The sequence below is a fragment of the Apteryx mantelli genome, chromosome 2, assembly GCF_036417845.1.
Source record: "Apteryx mantelli isolate bAptMan1 chromosome 2, bAptMan1.hap1, whole genome shotgun sequence".
Lineage (NCBI taxonomy): Eukaryota > Metazoa > Chordata > Aves > Apterygiformes > Apterygidae > Apteryx > Apteryx mantelli.
Window position 1 is genome coordinate 154,935,925 of NC_089979.1, and position 19,653 is coordinate 154,955,577.

Here is a 19,653-nt window from a genome sequence, read left to right on the forward strand (position 1 = left end):
AGTGTTCCTTACCATACCTCATTTGAGCATGTAATTCAAAGACACAAATACCTATAATCTCAAACAAACAGCCATTAACTAAAAATGTCTTAGCTGACTGTGATCTAAATCTCTTCCAGAAAAATCAACCAAACAAAGGAGGTCAACAAACAGAAGTGGACAACTATTTTTTAATTTTCTGTGTATCCAGCAATTCCTCCCCAAAAGATTTTTGAAAAACAATGAATCAACATTCCACTTTTTAGAAACAGCACATATTTTTCACATATTCAACTGATAATATGAAGCTACAATCTTAACTTACAGATTCAATTTTTTAAATTATTGTTCTCCCATATGAGATTTTTATTCTTTCAGCCTCATTTTCCTGCTTTAACTTATACAGAGCCAAAAAGGAGGGGAAAACCATGATTTTAATAAAAGATATCATATTAAAAAGATACACTTTTTAAAAACATATCAATAATAGACTTCCTACGTCTGTCAAACAAACTGCACAAAAAAATTAAAACCTTGTAGTGCTTGACTCACTTTTGGACACGTGCTGGAAACATCGTGTGCTATGACCATACGCAGTGCACTCTGAGCTTCTTTCATAACTATTTGTACTTACACGGTCTTTGTCATCGGCTACATCACAGAGAATGTCATCAAGGTCTAAGATCCCACCGTCCCCATGCTCCAGTCGATGCACTTGTATCCAGTAGTTTGGGTCCTGTATAAAAGGAGAAAAAATATGTCAGATATCACATTCAAATGGAAAAAGATTAATCCCCCATATAGCATATAACATCTCACTCCTACAAATACTCAATATTAAAACATCCATTTAGGTCATACTCCTGTAAGTAAATGTTACATTGCTGATGTAAAGCCAAAGTTCTTTTTTTTAATCCGCCTACTTTAGGTACTTATATTTCCAACTTTTATCAGATCTAGACGATTCACAATCCCAAAACTGACAGGCAGAGAAATTCCCAGTTTTATTGAATTTACACAGTACATAAAGAGGCAAGTGCATCCTCCTCAAAATGATATAGCCCAGACACAATGGTCAACAGCTAAAGACTTTACAGAAGAGCTGAACAGCTTATGTTACAGCTACAAATGAATATTTAAATGATATCAAAGGAATTTCTACCAGTGCTTTGAGAGTTGGTAGGTTGGTAGATGAGATATCTGAATCTTTCATGAAGAACACTTTCCCCATTTTAAATTTAAAAAGATACATACATATGCAAATACACATACATATATATACACACATGTATGTATACATACATGTACACACACACATATATATTGGTTTACAAGTAACTGGGGAGCTAGCTTTACAGCCTTCACTATTACCTCTGACAGAGAAGGAAAACATTAACTAATAGAATAACGTTGCACCCATAAAGTGTCTGCCACATATTACTACAGGACCTGATTGCTGTTTAGTACTCTGTGCGCTATTCTTAAAAGGGTTGTGTGCTAATACACATTCCCCCACAGCAATGCCAACACTCTGGGCTGTTGTTAGCGTGTCTAATAGCAATACAGCTTCACTTCTTTTCACAGAAGAGACACGACCGCAGAAAGTGACTAATTTGGGGACCTTCAAATTTGCAACATCTTGCAAATTGCCTGGCTTCCTAAAAAAAATTAGTGGTGCTCTAAGCATCAAAGTCCTCTCAGCTGTCACTGTCTAAAAGTCAAAAAAAAAAAAAAAAGATCCTGATAGTCATTCAAGATCTTTCAAAATCTTTAGAATAGGAAAAGGTACAAAACATTTCATGAACATATTTCTAAGTTCCTTGATTACCCATTACTGGAGATGGAATGTATTTTCATCCATATAACTTTATTCAATCACTTTTATGCATCAGTTACGTGCACCCCACAACATTTTTCAAGTGTTGTTGATGGTTACGAAAATGCAAGCCTGAGGGTAAAAAAAGGCTGGAACAGGACAAGAAAGGGGACAGTCAGAATTCTTCTAAGTCCATATGTATTTTTAAATCTTAAGAGCACATGCTGCATGAAATCTTAAGAGGACATGCTGCATGAAAGAATATCAAGTGATATTCTTTTTGTTTTTAATATCCTCAGTTTGTTTTTAATATCCTACATGTATTTATTTCCCAAGATGGAAAACCAACTTTGCATATAATATATATGCACGTATATGCATATATGTCAATGATTTTGGAGAAACTTGACAACCATGAAACTTGATTTTTTTATGTAAGTACATCCAACTCAAATACTGTTGTAAATTACCATCAGGTGATCAGATTTCAGAATTATATTTTACAGTTATTAAGCTTTTCATTTCAAAAATCAAATTAGTGATTTTTTAAATTTCTGTAAATCTTAAATATCAATACTTTGATCCTACAATATCAATACCAATCCTACTAAGCAAAGATTTGTCACACAATTAACCTGTTTTCCTGATACAGGGCTTCCCCCAAAACGCAGTTACTGTTGTAGTATATTATAGGAAATACTTTCTGTCATAACTCAGCCTATACTTTTGTAAAGTAAAAATTCAGAAATATTTAAAAGTAGTACTACTTTATTCACTTTGTCACACATTATAGAGGTACACATATAGCTATATATTACAGAAATACTACTATAAAAAGGTACTTAACACAAACACTAGCATAAACTTTGTTAAATGTCAACACTTCACTAACATTTTTAGATAGAGTTGGAAAAAAGCAATAGATTTGCATAGAAATCCTTCCAAGTTCCTCAACAAAAAAGTTCTAAAGCAAAGTCCATTGCAGATACACCTTTGGAAAAATCTCCTTTAGCCTAATAGGAAAGATATTCTTCCTCATCCTCAAGCCCATTGTGAAAAAGTCCTTTGCCTCTGGTATCTAGAAGAGACATTGAAACCCAATTACAAAGACCTAGGCTCTTAGGACACGACAGAATTGACAAGGTAGGAAGCATTTTACACTCCTAAGAGGACTTGATTCATGTTTCCATGGCTAATTACCCTGCCTCAAAACCAAGCTGGAATCGAACTATAAGCCAGACTTCCCTGCAGTAACAGAAATGCAAAAACTCATTTGTGCTTTTAAAAGAGAGTCTGATCCTTCATAGTTCAAGCTCTTAATTTCTTAACAATTTCTGGTTGCATCGCTTAACCTTGTTACTCAAAACTGGAGATATTAAAGACAGATCGGTTGCAATAGTGGCTCAGTGACCTGACTACATCCATAAAAACAAACAGCATCCAGACTGATATTAGAACTCCAGTATTCCTGTATCCTTATACTTATCCTTACACTCTTCTTCCTACCCCAACTATTTCCCACCTCCAATGCAAATGTAAGAAAACATGCATGATTACAAAATCAATAAGAAATGTCACCTTCCAAACCACTATTACGCTATTTCAGTATGTTCAATCTGAATTAAAAATAGCTTAGATATAAGCTGCATACTTTTGCTAATTAGTTCCTTTAAAAGTTTCTCAATATTGCATAAGAAGTTTTAGATAGACTTATTTTTTTCCTACGCTACCTATACATTGTGCCATAATCTGAGCTGTGGCGGTCGCTTTTCCTGTTTGACAGGGCCCTGATACAAAACAATACATTCGCAAGACCAGACAAGAAATATAGAGAACTAGTTTGGCAAGAATTTACACAGGCAGGATTTGGTAAGTAAATATGAAAGAACAATGAAACTTTTCATTAAAGCCTTCTCCAAACTACACAGAGCAGTGCTTTTCTTGAGGCTCTTTCGCTCCATTAAATTTTCCCATAAATTGAGGATTTGTCGGGGGGGGAAGGGAGGTGGGTTAGCAGAGGGGCCTAGTTCACATTTTGTAGAGATTAGTTATATCGGGCTCCCCCAGAAAATTGAAACTAGCGATCTGACTGAGTTAACAAAATCCACAAGAATGGACAAGTTCAAATTTTAACAATTAATTCCATGTAATAACCGATCAAACAGAAGGGAAACATCTAAACTGCAAAAATGTTCAAATTTAAATTCCTATTCCATGTTCTGTCTACAATGAACATATGCTGCATGCTGTATAAGAGTGTGTTTACATGCACTATTTCCTAAATGCAAAAAGACTGGACCAGACTTGACACTGATTTGAATTCAGGTACTACTACATTGACTTTACAAGCAGATCTGTATTCACAATTTGGTCAATTCATATTTCTCCATCGCAACCAGTAAATATAGATTCATAATCTCCTAAATAACAGTAATAATACAATGTAAAGCAGTCAAAAACATTACTTCGAGCAGTTACTGATTCATGACGCTGCAATCAGCAATTCCTAGCGTTTGCCACAGCTTGGCGGGTGGGCGACTGGACGTGCGGGTCCCCTGGGAGGCTCCGGCACCTGCTGCGCCACTGTCGCGCAGTGGCAGCCCACAGCTCCCACATGACATCTTCAAGCTGTCGTATTATCCAAATTTATCAATAGAAGTTTTAGGTATAAAATTCTAGCATGACATCGAGTTTAAATATATCCAGTACGTCTTCTAATTATAAAAAATATAAAGTGCAAAATACACCAAGTCTGGTAGGTGGATTTTCTATAAAGATGAAAAAGAGTCACTAAATATAATTTAAAATACTATCCAAAAGCTTTTCAAGAAATCTGCTTCAGAATTTTTCTGGTTTAAGAAAACAACATCCTGAACTCCAATGTTTTGCCATTGTTTTAAAATTTGAATTTGTACATTGCAATTGGATTTTCACGTTCTGTCAACAAAACAACAAAACAAAACCATGTTTATATTCTCTCACTTGTTTATGACTGTTTAAAAGGGTACTGCACTCTGCAAACCTGCAATGCATTTAGAGTTATCAAGACACTTTGTTAGGAAACTCATTAGCAACACTGCTCTACCAAAGTGTAAATTGGCAGTGCGCAATTATCTTGTAAAAGCTCTAGAGATGTCTTTGTCACTAGTTCATGCAGAAGAACTAGCAAGTTCACTTAATTGAATACAAGGACCAAAGCAATGCTAAACCTGATTTATAATACGTTCATTTAAATATTGCACCACTCAGCTCAAGTCTAAGCAAGTCAGATCTCCTACTTCCTGTGTACACCCATTTAACTATTCTACTTGACTACGATTATAAAGGTACTTATAATCTAAACTCAGGAGCACTACCCTTTCAGCTCCAAATTATTCTATAATGGAAGATAAATATTTGCTAACTGAACACTAACACGAAGAGCGGAAGCACGAACACATTAACAAAGCCAATAAAAATGCAGTCATTCTTATTCTGTTTACACCATATGACATGATTTTTAAAAAGCACACAGGAAAAACTGAGAAAACCTTCAGTTTAAATAATATTATTCAATATTCTGTAGCTAACAATTTCATGTTCCCACATAATGGAAACAAGGACTACATGTGGGAAGCAAAGTATCTAGAAACAGGAATGGAAATTACAATGTGTTCTTATTAATGGCATAGAAAGATTTCCGACTCCTTTATTTCTAAATAGGTGTCTTATTTTTTGTAAATCTACTCTTTCCAAATGTATAAAACTGTTTGTTTAACACTAAAAGTTACAACAAATACAATTGTTCTTTGGAATATTTTGTACACATTGTACAAGAAGAAAGTACCATAAACTTCTTCGTCAAAAAGAGCTACGAATTTAACAGAAAACAGAAAATAAGTCCCCTAAAACTTCCTCCTTGGAATGGGGAGTGTTTGCACATGCCATCCAATTGTGCCCATTGCTGAGATGTAGTCTCACCTGCCAACCAGGACAGCGTCCCGAAGCATCCAAAGGGATGTTTTATCTGCATGGCTACAACTGCATTGCTGGGGGTGGAGGATAATTTCTTGTTTGTGGTTTTTTTAAACCTACCTACGAGGTGAACAGCAGAGAGCACTACTCGAGTAGGACAGCGATCACTCCCGGAAAAGTTTCTTTACTTCTTACCTTTGACCATAATAACCCAGGTTTCCTGACTTCAGCTTACAGCTGGAAGCAGACCTACTATAGTTGCCACTACAATTGTGTACATGCCTTGAAACCAAATAAACTAGATCTTTTCCAAACACACCTCTATTTTCTAACCTGTTCAGGCCAAACATCAAGAGTATTTCTTACTGCAGAGAGGTATCTTTGAAAACAGACTGTATTTTTCAAACTGAACTCAACCGGGCTCTCTCAACCTATCAGAACAGACCTTTCTAACCCTGAAATGATCTAAATTTAGAGATTGCTTATAGCTTTCTGCTTTAAGAACTTTGCCATTAAATAAATCCTTAAATAAATTTTTAATCGTTGTCAATTAAATCATTGTGCACAAATATTCAAGTGTAAACCTCAAAGGAAAATGGGCTCCCCTCAAAGAACAGTCAAACTGCAAAAGCAAACTCCTTCTTCCCAAAGTTTCAGATTTCTAGTTCCATTAATAACTCTATTTATAAAGAGATGAAGAGAAAGCAAGCACGTATTTCTAGTTTCTGTTTAAAATCATCTTGAATTTAAGAGTACATCACATAATGTGGGTGGCTACCTTCACTGTCTTAGGTATTTTGAGAACAGATAAAGTTTCTGTGGCAGAAAAGTACACAGATCAAAACTAACACAAAATAATCAGACGTGGGTGTGTACTGGACTTGTCTGTTCAGCAGCATATGGCACTTGGGCATGTCAACACAGGCAGAAAGGAAAATAATGGTTAATAAAAAACTAATATATCTGAAAATTTGCCAAAGAACTCATTCATTTCCCTGTCTAGCTCTGTGCTGCAGGAGGGAACCGTCAAAACAAGCATTCAGGTGCCAAAAGAAAAGCTGAGAACAGCTCTTAACATAAGCTGAATTCCAGTTACATTCCCCAGCCCAACAATCTAGTAAGAACAAAAACCAGGGTATGAACTGCATCTCATTCACATCACACAGCTCCTGGAATTTCAGACCCAGAGACCTACTGTGCAACATACATTACAGCAACAAGGGGGGGAAAAAGAATTTTTAAAGGCAATTACATTCTATTAGGTATGCTGATATGGGATCATGGGCAGTCAGCAACAATTATTCAATGAGTATGTTCACCATCTCTGTGAGGGTCCAAATCTGCAAGACACTTAATGTTAATGAAGGTACTCCAATAGGCCTCAGAAAGCAGTTGATATCTACAGCTCTTAAATTACCAGGCTGTGAGTTAAAGGAACAGCTTCCCATTTCTGATTGCACTCCATCTGCAATCACTCCCCTCCCACAACCCAGTTCTAGAGCATGTTTACCTTGCCCTGTGCTTCATGAAGTAAAGGAAAGCACGGCTACAAAGGACTGTGGAAAAAGCCAAACAGCGTACAGTAGAAGACAAGCCTCAACCCTTTCATCATCTTCTTCCTTAATTCATAAAACTGCACTTTGGATTGGGCATATTGCAGGCTAAGGTAAATTTTTTGGCATTGCACATTACTGGGAGATAGAGCTGTACATCTAGAAAGGTTACATATCATGCCTTTAGAAAAGGCTTTGATCAGGGATTGACTTTTTTCAAACACACAAGTGTATATACAATGTCTTCAACCAGGAGGTATATAACTGATCTGGGATGAACTAGTTACGGAAATGAGAACAACATGAATCTAACCACTGAAGCATCTTCCTCTATTTTTACATTCACCAACACTTTTCTAGCCTCACTAAAAGGATTTTAACTTGGCAAAAATCCATTCAAGACAGAATCTGAACATCTGACCAATATCACTTTTCTTATGACCCTGAAATGCTGAAAAGGGTGTATATGAAATCAAAAGCAATATTAGCTTTTGCATGCATCCTGAATGTCCACTTTCAGCAGTAACAGTGATTTATTTAAAAAGTTATCCCATTACACTATCAATTTTGGTCCTCAATATAGAAGTCTGATAACAACAAAAAAAACATTAACCTATTATTAGTCCATTTTAGCAATTACATGTCTCCTAAAATGCATCGTAAATTGAAACAATATGGTCAGTAAACTGTTGGAATACTCTTATATATTGAGTTGCATTGCATTTCTATTGGAATACAAAAAAGTATCATAGTACTATTGGATCTTCCTTTAATCAGCAAATTCAGCTGATTCAGCTACTAAAAACGGTAAATTTACTTTGACTGTTAACTACTATGCAGTTTGCATAAACTTTCAAATATGTATGAATCTCTTGCTCTTCTGAAAAGAAAGTCCAGGCACTCAGTGATTTCCTAAATTTACAAGCAAAGTATTCTGAGATATATGCCTAGATGTACTCTTCCTATTTTCCTACCCTACAATTCTCTAGAGAAAATACTCTGAATAAGGATATCTAAGTTCTTATTAAAGCATTACCTCTATTGTGGAAGTTTGGATTTTTTTTTAAATCATCCTGTTTACCTAAAAGCAATCTAAACCAGTTCATGTGTAATCACATCACTGATTAATTTGAATCAGTTTTCCTATGTGCTGGAAACTTCCAATATCTATTAATAGCACAACATTGCTCTGATACACTCCAATAATCTAACATCATGGAATAGTTCAGGTTGGAAAGGACCTCAGGATGTCTCTAGTCCAAACTCCTGCTCCAGGCAGGCTCAGCTACAAGGTCAGACCAGGTTGCTCACAGCTTTATGCAGTTGGATCTTGAAAACTCCAAGGTTCGAACGCCTCTGGGGGCAACCTGTCCTGCTGCCTGACTATCCTCACAGGGGAAACATTCTCAAGGTATAACCATACCGAGCCCCTCTCATTTCAGTCTACACCCGTTGTCTCTTGTTCTCTCATCACACACCGCCGTGCAGAGCCCGGCTCTACCTTCTCCACGACCTCCCCGTAGGTACTGGGGGCTGCTCTCGCATTCCCCTGAGGCCACCCCGTCCCTGGGCTGCACAAGCCCAGCTCCTGCAGCCTCTCCGCACAGGGTGAGCACTCCAGCCCCAACCGTCTCGGCGGCCTCTGCTGATCTCACTGCAGTTTCTCAATGTGTTTCCTGTATTGGCAGTCCCAAAACTGGACGTACCATCTAGATGTGGTCTAATGAGTGCTGAGCAGAGGGGGATAATCCCTCCCCTCGGTCTCCTGGCCGTTCATACAGCCCTCGGTGCTGCTGGCCCTCGCTGCTGCCCTGGCGCACAGCCAGTTTCTGTCCTGCTTGCGGCCCACCAGGGGACCCCGGGCCTTTTCCACAGAGCTGCTCCCCAGCCGGTCCATCGCCAGCCTGTATCACTGCTCAGGACTCTCCTTGCCTGGTGCAGGGCTGGGCATTTGTCCTGGACAAATTTCATGAGGTTCCTGTGGGCTCCCTCTGAACAGCCACCCTGCCCTTAAGTGTATTGCCCCATCCCTCAGTTAGGGGTCACCTGGAAGCTTGGCCAGAGCACACTCCCTCGCCTCCTCCAGGACACCGAGAGAGACGTTAAACAGGACAGGTCCCAGCATGGACCCCTGTGCTGCTCCACTGGCTACCAGCCTCCAGGCTGTGTACCTGGACCATGGCCCTCTGAGCCTGGCCTATGGCCAGCTTTTTACCCATCCAGCCACCCAGATTAAAATCCCAGCTTCACCGCAGGAATATTGTGGGACACAGTATTGAAAGCCTTGATAAAGTCAAAATAAATGACTTAACTCTCATATTTTCACAGTGCACAGCCCTCTGACCACCAGGAGGTGCCACTACCAAAGGGCAAGTTCAGACTCGAACACCATGATGTCACGGCATCTCTACCCTCTTAACACTCCCAGGCTGTGCCTTAGCATAAAACCAGATGTTAAAAGTTATTTTGCTCTTCTAGTAGAACACAAGCAACAACTAACTTTGCGAACTAATAAATGAAGTGTAAAGCTTTACATTTGGCTGGGAAAGGTCAACACGTTATATATATATGTTTTATATATATATATATATATATATATGTTTATTTACACTGTGCAAGGTTCTGTTATGTTTGTTTGGGGAAAAAAATACTTGAGAAAAAATACATTGAACTGAGTAACATCAGCTCTGTAAACTCCTTCATATTCAAGTAATGAGCACTGCATAACACCATCCTGATGAAAATGTACATCATATTTTTTATGTAGGATTTATTCCTCTGTAAAAAAAATCCTAGATCCCTATCTAAGCACTGCCACAAATTCCAAGTGGGCTAAATTCACACGCAAGGTAAGAAAAAAATCTGTCCTTTCCAAAGGTATTTTGTTATAAGTAGAAAAAGCGATTACTCCATAATTCTGCATAATAAATGAACAATGAATGCAACAAAATAGAGTTCATCCAATTGCAATTTAAAATTATTAGTATTAATTTCAGATAACAGACATGAATTTGAGTAATCAAGTCTACAGTTCATAAATATGTAATGAAATGTATTCAGTAGGATGACGCACAATCATCTATGTAGGGACTTCAGAATTTGGGCAATGATGCTTAAAAAGACAAAACATCTTTGGACTGAAGCTTGACAGTTGGACAATAAGTGAACTAAATGAAGGAGAGAAGCATTTTATGTTTCTTCCAAGAGCTTCTCTCTTATGTCCATCCATTATTACAGTATTGCTTGGATTTAAGCTGTCACTGTTTTTTCATCCATCATGATAATTCTTCACATTCAGTACTAGATTTAGACTGGAATAATGTATTTTACTGGAACATCTGTCTATGTATATGTATATCTTTTTAATATGTGTGTGTTTGTGTGTGTGTAAATATATATACACACGTGTGTGTGTCAATTAAACAAAAGACTGAGAATCTGGCAAGACACTCCAAGGGAAGATTTAGGAGGGTAGAAACAAAATAGTCCACAGTGATGATTCAGCGTGCGATGGAGAGCCTGAATTATTTTAGACTGTACTGGAAATAAAATTTCTACTTAGTGGCCATTAACATCAAACACCATGAAAAACGGAAACAATGAATTTTGATATATGTTCCTGTCTGGAAAAGGTTAATAATCTTCTCGTATGTGGGGTTTAAATAGTGATTAATATACGGATAGAGACGCAAAAGCATTACTATATAGAGTGCCTCACAGTTCCTACACCCTGTAAACTACAAAGTTAGTAAAAAATATGAAATGTCAGTCTGTTCCAATTCCTATATTATTCTTCTGGAAGCTTCAAAGTCAAAGCCTGGTGGGTAGGACTGTGCAATATAAACAATTACGCTGAACCATGTGGAAGGAACGCACATGCTAAGAGAATCACAGAAAAGTTTATTTACGTTGGTTAAGATATCTTATGTTTCTGATGGGATTTAGAGTTTTCTTAATCACTCGGGCAAGAAGGATTTCTTACTGAGAGCAGAACTGTCCAGCCATATAGACGACTATGAAAATGAGTCAGATAAAACATGCATGCACCATTGCATATTCAAGAACAAGGATAAATGCATTCTAAGAAAACAAGAACAAATGTGTCATCTCTAAAGACAAATATGGGAAAGTACCTGTCCTTGTTCCACCTTAACACTCAAAGGGGCTGAACTCAGCAATTCTTACTGAAAGCAGCAGGTCTCTGCTGAGCACCCCATCCCCATCCCTCCCCACTCACGGTGGCCAGGAGGCGAGGGGCAACTGGGATGTCTTGTCCTTACTGACCCCACGGCTCTGCCAGCCCGGCGCAGAGGCACCCACAAGCCTTCCCCGCACCCTGGTCGCCGGCTGCAGATGGGGCGAGAGTCATTCCTGCCCCTTCCACCTCCTGCAGCAGGGTGGCACGAGAGCTCCCCAACCGCTCCGACACCGGTCGGTGGCTGAAGATCCGTCCCCTCTCCATCTCAGATGGAAAGCAATATGCCAGATAGATCTGTTGGGTATTAGGCACAAGTAAAGAGTGACAAAACTAACATACACTGAAAAGCATCTACAGATCAATACCAGGTGCCAGGACCTGGTAGAGACGTGCAGACTATTTTTATTGATTTGTGCTGCAGGAAGAGCAAGGAAATCCTACTAATAGTAGGTGAGGACTGAAAGCTTCAAAAGTTTACACCATGCTTTATAAAACTGAACCCAAGACTACGAAGACTTTGCCACCATTTGTGGGGAACAAGGAAATTTCAGTACTTTCCCTTCTTTGTCTTCCACAACTACGTGCAAACTGTAGCTTATACAAAAGGCTAGTTTCAAAAGGCTAGTTTCTATGTTGCCTAAGTAGGATGAAATGAAAAGAGGACCCTCCCTTCCCCCATCATTTCATCCACAAGTATTAGATACCAGTGGGACAATATTTCTGCTTAATACACATCTGTGCACGTGCACACATGTGCTTCTGTCAAACCGCTGAGGAAAATTTGTTTCCAGTCAGCAGGCTGTAAAAGCAATGTGGAAATAATCACAGTAGTATGCTAATTTATCTGTTAAACAACTTTCAAAATACTTCAACAAAAACAGGACTTATTTTTCATCTCTGAGTAAAAAAAATAGCAACAATATTTAGCTAATATATTTCCAAACCACCCAAAACTTTTAAAGCAGTGTAATTTCAATACCTTCTCGTGACACTGACTTAAGTGTATATTCGCTCATTACTAAACAAAATCAGTTTTGTCCTAAACTTTGAGAACTATCACTATATAAATACAACTAGTATAATTATCATTAGTTTATAAGCCTAAATGAAACAGATTTGGCAATCTGTATGAGTTCAGAGTTTTGAACGCTGTTAATCCAGAGCAGGAACTGCAACGTAGCACTCCAGGTTTGGATAAACCTGAAGTCCAAACTCCTAAAAATCAAAGGATTAATCTCAAGGATTACTTATTTTGTTTTCAAATGCGTTCATAACTTCTAAAGATGAAGCTGTTTGATTTTAAGATTAAAAAAAAATAATAACTCCAAGGTAACCTTGGGTTTCCTATGACTGCACTCCTACCGTCTGACCATGCTGGAGGGTATTATCATTTTTATGATTTAACACAATTAACACCATAGCAAGCTGGAGACTTCTCAAGAAAAATAAAGACAGAATTCCTGCCGAGTGTTACAATCTCTACATTTTAGCTTTCCTCCTACTTTAATTTATGTCTACGTTTTTTTCAAAGATCATGAAACTCTTCCTCACAAATCAGCAATAATCCTCTCCTTTTTCAAATCAATAACCAAACCCATGTTTGGTCTAAGCTAGAGGCTAGCCCCAGTTTAACCAGAAGAAACCAAAAAGTAGGATCTTCTGCTAATGTATACCCTAAATTGAGATCCTGAGTTAACGTGGAGAAAAGCTGCAATGAAAATTGCAAATACATCAGTCACTAGGCCAATGAAGACAATTATCGTGAGTATACGATAATTCTAACATGTCTCATAAATCCTATTGGCATTAAATATCTCAGTATATACCCCCCAAATTAGTATACCACAGTTCAAATTTTAGACCTTTAAGATACAGATTGCTGTCTGCAAGACACTGGCCTGCGCCATGCTCAGGTTGCAAACTCCTCTGGACCAGGGCTCTAACTCCCCATCCACACACCACCAGAGCGTCCTAGTGGGAACCCCAACTCCCCACCTCTGAGTAGTCAAGAGAGATCGGAAAGGGAAAATCCTAACCCCTCCTCTTGTTCTAAACTGTCATTTTATTATTGACTGTCCCTCACACCCCCTCCTTTCATGCATCACTCTCCTCATTTTCAAATTCCTCTCATCTCCCTCAACTACATTTATGATTTCAAAACACCATTTATACCAAAATCACCTGCCCCCGAGGTTGCTCGACGCACCGCAATCTTTCTTCTTCCACTGGCTCCTCAAAACTTACCCTTCTGCTCCATCATCTGCATCTATTTACTGCTCACAGTTACTTCCATACCTGGCCACCAGCAGAGAGAGCACTTCCCAATGTTAAAACCAACGTGGATGACAACTATGTGAAAAATGAGTTACCACTGCACCCTCTTCCACTTACTACACCACAATCACTATGCTGGTATTTCCATCCAACTTCATGTTGTCATATCCTCACAAACCTAACTGCGTTAGTGCCAGGCAACATGAGTAAAGCTTGTGAAGTTAAGACCTGAAAATGAATACATTAAAGATGGAAGATGAGGATTAGCATTTAGAACCTCATTTTACTTCCATAGTTATCTGCTGTCTTGTCACCTGCAGCGACAGGGAGCACTGAACACCAGTACACTGAACTCTAACCCATTACACAGCTTCCAAAATTGCTTAAATCTCTAACAGCATGTCTACACTTGTTAAAATTAAAGCAGAAGACTTGATTAAGAGAGAAGTAAAACCAGCTAGTCTTCTTGACCAGAAAAGAAAGGGGGGGGGGGGGGGGAAGGCAGCAATGCCAAGCCTTATTTTGAAGGAAAGGTAAACCTTTAAGTCTTCTGAACTGAGCAGTGAGTATATCACATAGAAGGTTATAAAAACAGCTATTTTTCCCCACATCAAGGTATTGCAATCTTTAGCTCTAAAAGTTTTGATTAATGTAAGAGTGATATGACATTCTGGTGTCCTCAGTTATAGCTTATAATGTGGTCTAAGTTAGAAATCCCAATCTTTATAACAAATCCAACATTGACAGAAGATACAAATAAATGACTGAAACTGCATAAAGAGTAACATTAAAAATACAGTAAAATGTAACATAATATTCCACCCAGAATTATAACTTCAAGTCTTATAAAAACAAAGTAATTATCTTTCTTCTCTTCTGCTAGACAAATATAACAGTATTCTTTACTTGGTCAAACCTAAGTTTTAGAAGACCTCCAATTTCTAGTTTTTCTTTAAAAAAAAAAAAAATGTGTGTCCTTTCAGAAACTGGTTATTAAAAATGCATTCAATTTAACAGCATACATATTTCTGGGAATTCTTCATAACTAATGGCAAAACTGAGCTTCACGTAGGCTTGATTAAAAACAAAAACAATCTTAAAAACCCGTAATATTCATTTATATGCAACTCATGCTTGCAGAAAAGTAGTATTTTTTAGCACTGCAACGTCTATTTTCTGTAAGTAACTCCTTTAAAATAAGTATCTTTAAAATAGATACAATGTATCTGGGACCAACAAGTAGCAAATCCCTGCCTAATGAGCCCTAGAGAAAACAGATTCTCAGAAACTCTAAAAATCTTTTTCCAGAAAGTCTATGTATATTATTTGGGATATATTTGAGGTCGTTTCCAGTTGGTGCCATAGCAAAATGCAGATATAAGAAGATGCTAGCATCTCTCGCTAATTTTGAAAGATCGCTGTGTAGCCACTACTGTTGTTACTTACATTTAGATAGCGTCTTAGGCATCACTGAAGAGGAAAACTGTGTTTGCTCTTGTGCAACCATATAAGAGCACAAAGAAAAGAGCTTGCTCAATAGGACTCTGAATGCTACTATAAAAGAGAAATAGATTAAATATGGCATCTTTCTGACTGCTTCAGCACACCAACATACACCAACATACACCAACAGCTCCCAAGCCAGCACTACATCAAACTAACCAAAGTTTTAAACCATTTCAGCTGACCACAGCCTCTATCCATGTATTTTTACAAAATATGTCCCATGAATTGGTTTAACTTTGCAAGTTTTCCCTTAGCAACCAACAGTCCTTTGTTACATCTCCTTCCTTCTACATTAAAAGCAACAGCACTGTTAAAAATACAAGGAAGTTTCAGTAACCGGCATGAAAATGTATTTCAAATATCTGTATTATATATATTCCTCATAACTTTTCAAATAGAGAGACGTCTGGACTGACAGAAGCTTGTAAATGACAAAACAACAGCCTTGCATATAATAATAAACGTACTCTCCAGTTCTTATTTCTAAATCCAAGAATATTGTTCTTAAATAGGACAACAGCCACAGAAAGTTTTTTTCTATTTGGATTCTCCGCTTTCTCTCCTGCTCTGTTTTGATTTGGGGGGAAGGGACAGGAGAAGGGCAGTCACCTCTGAAAAATCCCTTCCACTTCACAGGTACCAGCTGTCTTATCTTTCAGAAATGCTCTAAGTGATACATATCTAATTAAATTCTGATCGGTTCTTCCAAATTTGTATTTAGTTTTGAAGTTTGTTTCTTCTGTTCACTGACCTGAAGAAGGATCTCTCCTGCTCTGTTTTGATTTGGGGGGAAGGGACAGGAGGAGGGCAGTTCTGGCAGATGCTTAAACAACTTAAGATACTAAGAGTAGCATCCTCAAGAGCCTGAGCCTGCATTTCCATTTTCCGGGTACAGACGGCTTTCTTCCTCATGGAGAACTCTCCAACTCAACAGAAAGTTTTACAGCTGCTTTCACATGCTTTTTACTAGAGGCAAGCAAGTAACCTGTAGCCATGTACAAACGAAAGCCCCCAGGGCATCGGAACAAGCAAACACCACACACAAGTCGGTTATATATGAGACATCTAAAACATTACTTGGGGATTCAGCTTCTCCATTATTTTATGAGACATGGTTGAAAGAATTCCCAAAAAAGATCCTAGTCCATCGTGAACTTCTTCAAAAACGGAGAGGTCATGAACTTTCTCAGTTTGATAAGCCACAGAGCACTGTGTGAAGGCTGCAAGCTAAAGCTGGCTGGGGTCCTTCACAGTCTTCCAAGCAGAAAGAATTGCCAGTCCAGAGCCCCATGCCCCTTTGAGTTAAGGGGAAAACAAAAGAAATCAAAGTTTTGACAGATTTTTATCCATCAGTGCTGAAGGAAAGGGAGAGGCAAGAAACCTCCTATTCATGTAGTTCTCAATTTAAAAAACAGACTGTTTCTAGGAGTAGATGTAATGGTCAGAGAGGAGGAGGGGGGACAAATGCAGCACACGTACAGGGTAAAGCAGGAGGAGGGATTATGTTCTCCCGACCGTCATGAATCAGACACCGACTCACAATAATACTCTAGGCTAAGCCAAACTTCTGTTCCAAGTTCACATGCATGGATTTCATCGGGGGTTTGTGCTGAACAGCAAATTTAGCCTGAATAACATTTCATTTTGCTGCATGACTTGCACCTCTTCTACCCTTACTATTTCCTAAAAGACTGATCTCATTTCATTCAATTCTTTTTATACAACATGCACATTTTTTACACTAGGAATGAAGCTCCTATCCTGTCCATGAAGACAAAGGATGACACAAAAATTAACAATAAAGTAAAATTTTACCATTTGAAAGGGGAAAAATATATCAGACTGCTTAGTAGAGTGACTAGGAATCCTCATCCTCAGGAGAAACTTTCCTCAAATGCAAGCTGCTTGAAAATGAAACTTGAAGTAAAAATGTCTGTTTTGAAAAAATTCATGAGGAAAAGTTGCAGTTACATGAAATCTCAGGTCAAAATAAATTTTTATTTGAAAGGGAGAGTCCCCAGAACAGACAACAGTGTCAGTGCTTGCAAGGCACATGACATCTGGGTTGCAGGAGATAAGGGTTTGCAGAGTGTTCTGCAGAGCGAGGACTTGCTGCTGGACCTCCCACTTCCCAGATGAGGGTCCCACCCCACAGAGACACTCTTTCTGAAGCCCCTCTCTTCTATGCACTTTTGGAAATAGTTTTACAAAAGCTGCCACTTTATTGAAATGATGTAAAAAAATTAAAACCTCCCTTTCTCCACACAACAGAAAACTTGTTCCCTAGTTAGCTTTATTATTTCAAACTGTGGTTGTTTCAAAGCTTAGATTTAGTGGTTCATAAATACACATATTTTTTTAAACTGCCTGGACTCCAAACCTTCAAACTTCTACAGCTCATGTAATACATTCTTTTCAGGAACTCTGGGATTTTTCATGCTTTGTATGAAAAGTACAATCTTGTCACAGAACAGAATATAACATATTAAGTCTGTGTGAGCTCTTCTCTGTATTAGTCTGTAAAGTAAGATTAAAAGCACACATGTTTATGCTGTTAATTCAGAATAACATCATATTTTGTAAAAGGAAACATATAAATCAGAATTTGGTACACTAATGTTTTCATGTCATAATTTATATACTCTTATATACAGTAAATCTAATAAAAACTCTAACAAATATTTTGAATATTAAATCAGCCTTACTGGGATGTTTGATGTAGACATTTTAAAGCAATTTAGGGAAAAAAAATTCCTTGAATTTTAAATAATCTATCACATTGTCTTGGTTAAGAGACTCACCTCTTTCAAGGTTCACAGGAGAAAAACATATGCCTTCAAAATAGCTATTCTTTTGAACATAAGACAGAAAAATTCTGTGCTTAATTTTTTCACTGACATACAAGAATGAACATGATGTACTCAAAAGCAACTTTACACTGATCAACATAATAATGACACAGATATCAGAAACAGATTCATATATAATTGTATTTGCATATATTACTCTGTATTCAGGATGCAAAATTTAGACTTGGGTCACAAATGAAAAGATACCTATATCTTCAAACTGAGATTTTGATCCACAGCAGTATAATGATAGAAGAGGATTAAAAAAAATCCCAACTAGTTTCGCTTTAGGATTTCACACCTCAAAAATCCAATTTCAAAGGCATTTAGATGCACGGGTTTACTCTGAGCTTGCCTTATTAGTGCCTGTCCTAAATAAGGATGGCTGACAGTTACTTAATGATACTGTTTACAGAGACAGAGCACAAGTGGCTATGGAGGGACAGGTGAAAGGAGGCAGCAGCAGGGGGCACGTGGCACAGAGGGCACAGTTGGCACCCTGAGCGCCAGCTCCGGACACCTGCAGGCAGCAGAAGCAGCAGTCACCAGCGGAGCCGGCAGCTGCACCCGCTCCTGCTGCCCGCACTGCTGCTCCTGGAGGTGCAGTGACTCAGAGGAGAAGCACCATGAGACGCTCTCCTCCCCCTTCTCCATATATATTATTTACAGTATGACAACAGCTACAGATTTCAGCAGGAATCACGGTCCTCCTTTCCTAGAGATGCACCTTCTGCCCTGGAAAACTTGCAGTTAAGAGCTGATTTACATGAAATTATACTGACCTACCTAATTTAATTTCCTAAAATCCACTTCATTATTTCCAGAGAAGTTTGTGAAGTTGTCCAGAATTTAATAGGGGCTCAAAGCCGGTAGCTTGTCAATGCAAAGTGAGGTACTTTACTTCTGTAATAGGCTTATCCACACCCCATTTTGGTGAAAGCCAAATGAAATGGGGAACACTTTTTGTTTCTATGAGGGGGCTGAAGAATGGACGCCCTGCCACCGACACTGCCTTCACTGAACGGGAGCAGGGCCAGAAGGGGCTGGTGCTCTCGCCTGCGCTCTCCCCTCACCTCCCGGCCCTGCTCCCCAGCTTCCTCCAAGGGCAAAAGCAGAGAATAAAACAGGGCTTCAGACCAGAGGTAAACACTGGTATACTCTAACCAGCAGCAATGAGTTTGGGGGAATTTCACAAACCACTGTCATTCCAGTCACTTAGGAGAATCGGGTTGTTGTCCCACACCAAGAGGCCAGGAGAGTCTACATGGCAGGGAGGAGGAGAGGGTCAGCCGGGGTGCAGGGGAGGCCAGGAGGTGACGCTCAGCTGTCTTCTGCAGACAGGCAGAGCTGGCTCTGAGCGCAGTGCAGCGTCACAGAAAACAGCAGAATCTGTCAGCACTAACAGATCTCCATCCTTTGAAAAAAAACTCAACCTTCCTCTTGGACTCTGAACAACACACAGTTGGTGTGTGGATTATAACTCGCAGCTCAAAGTTTCACAACACAGACAAGACACTGACATTA

General features: G+C 38.6%; 1 protein-coding gene across 11 annotated transcripts in view; it reads right to left on the reverse strand.

Moving 5' to 3' along the window:
- Window positions 1–19,653, reverse strand: part of PARD3 (par-3 family cell polarity regulator) — a 477,274-nt gene that overhangs the window by 421,979 nt on the left and 35,642 nt on the right. For all 11 annotated transcript variants that reach the window (XM_067291891.1, XM_067291889.1, XM_067291888.1 and 8 more), the window contains exon 2: window positions 614–715. In XM_067291891.1, coding sequence (XP_067147992.1) covers window positions 614–715 — 102 coding nt within the window. The remainder of the gene's footprint in view (window positions 1–613; window positions 716–19,653) is intronic.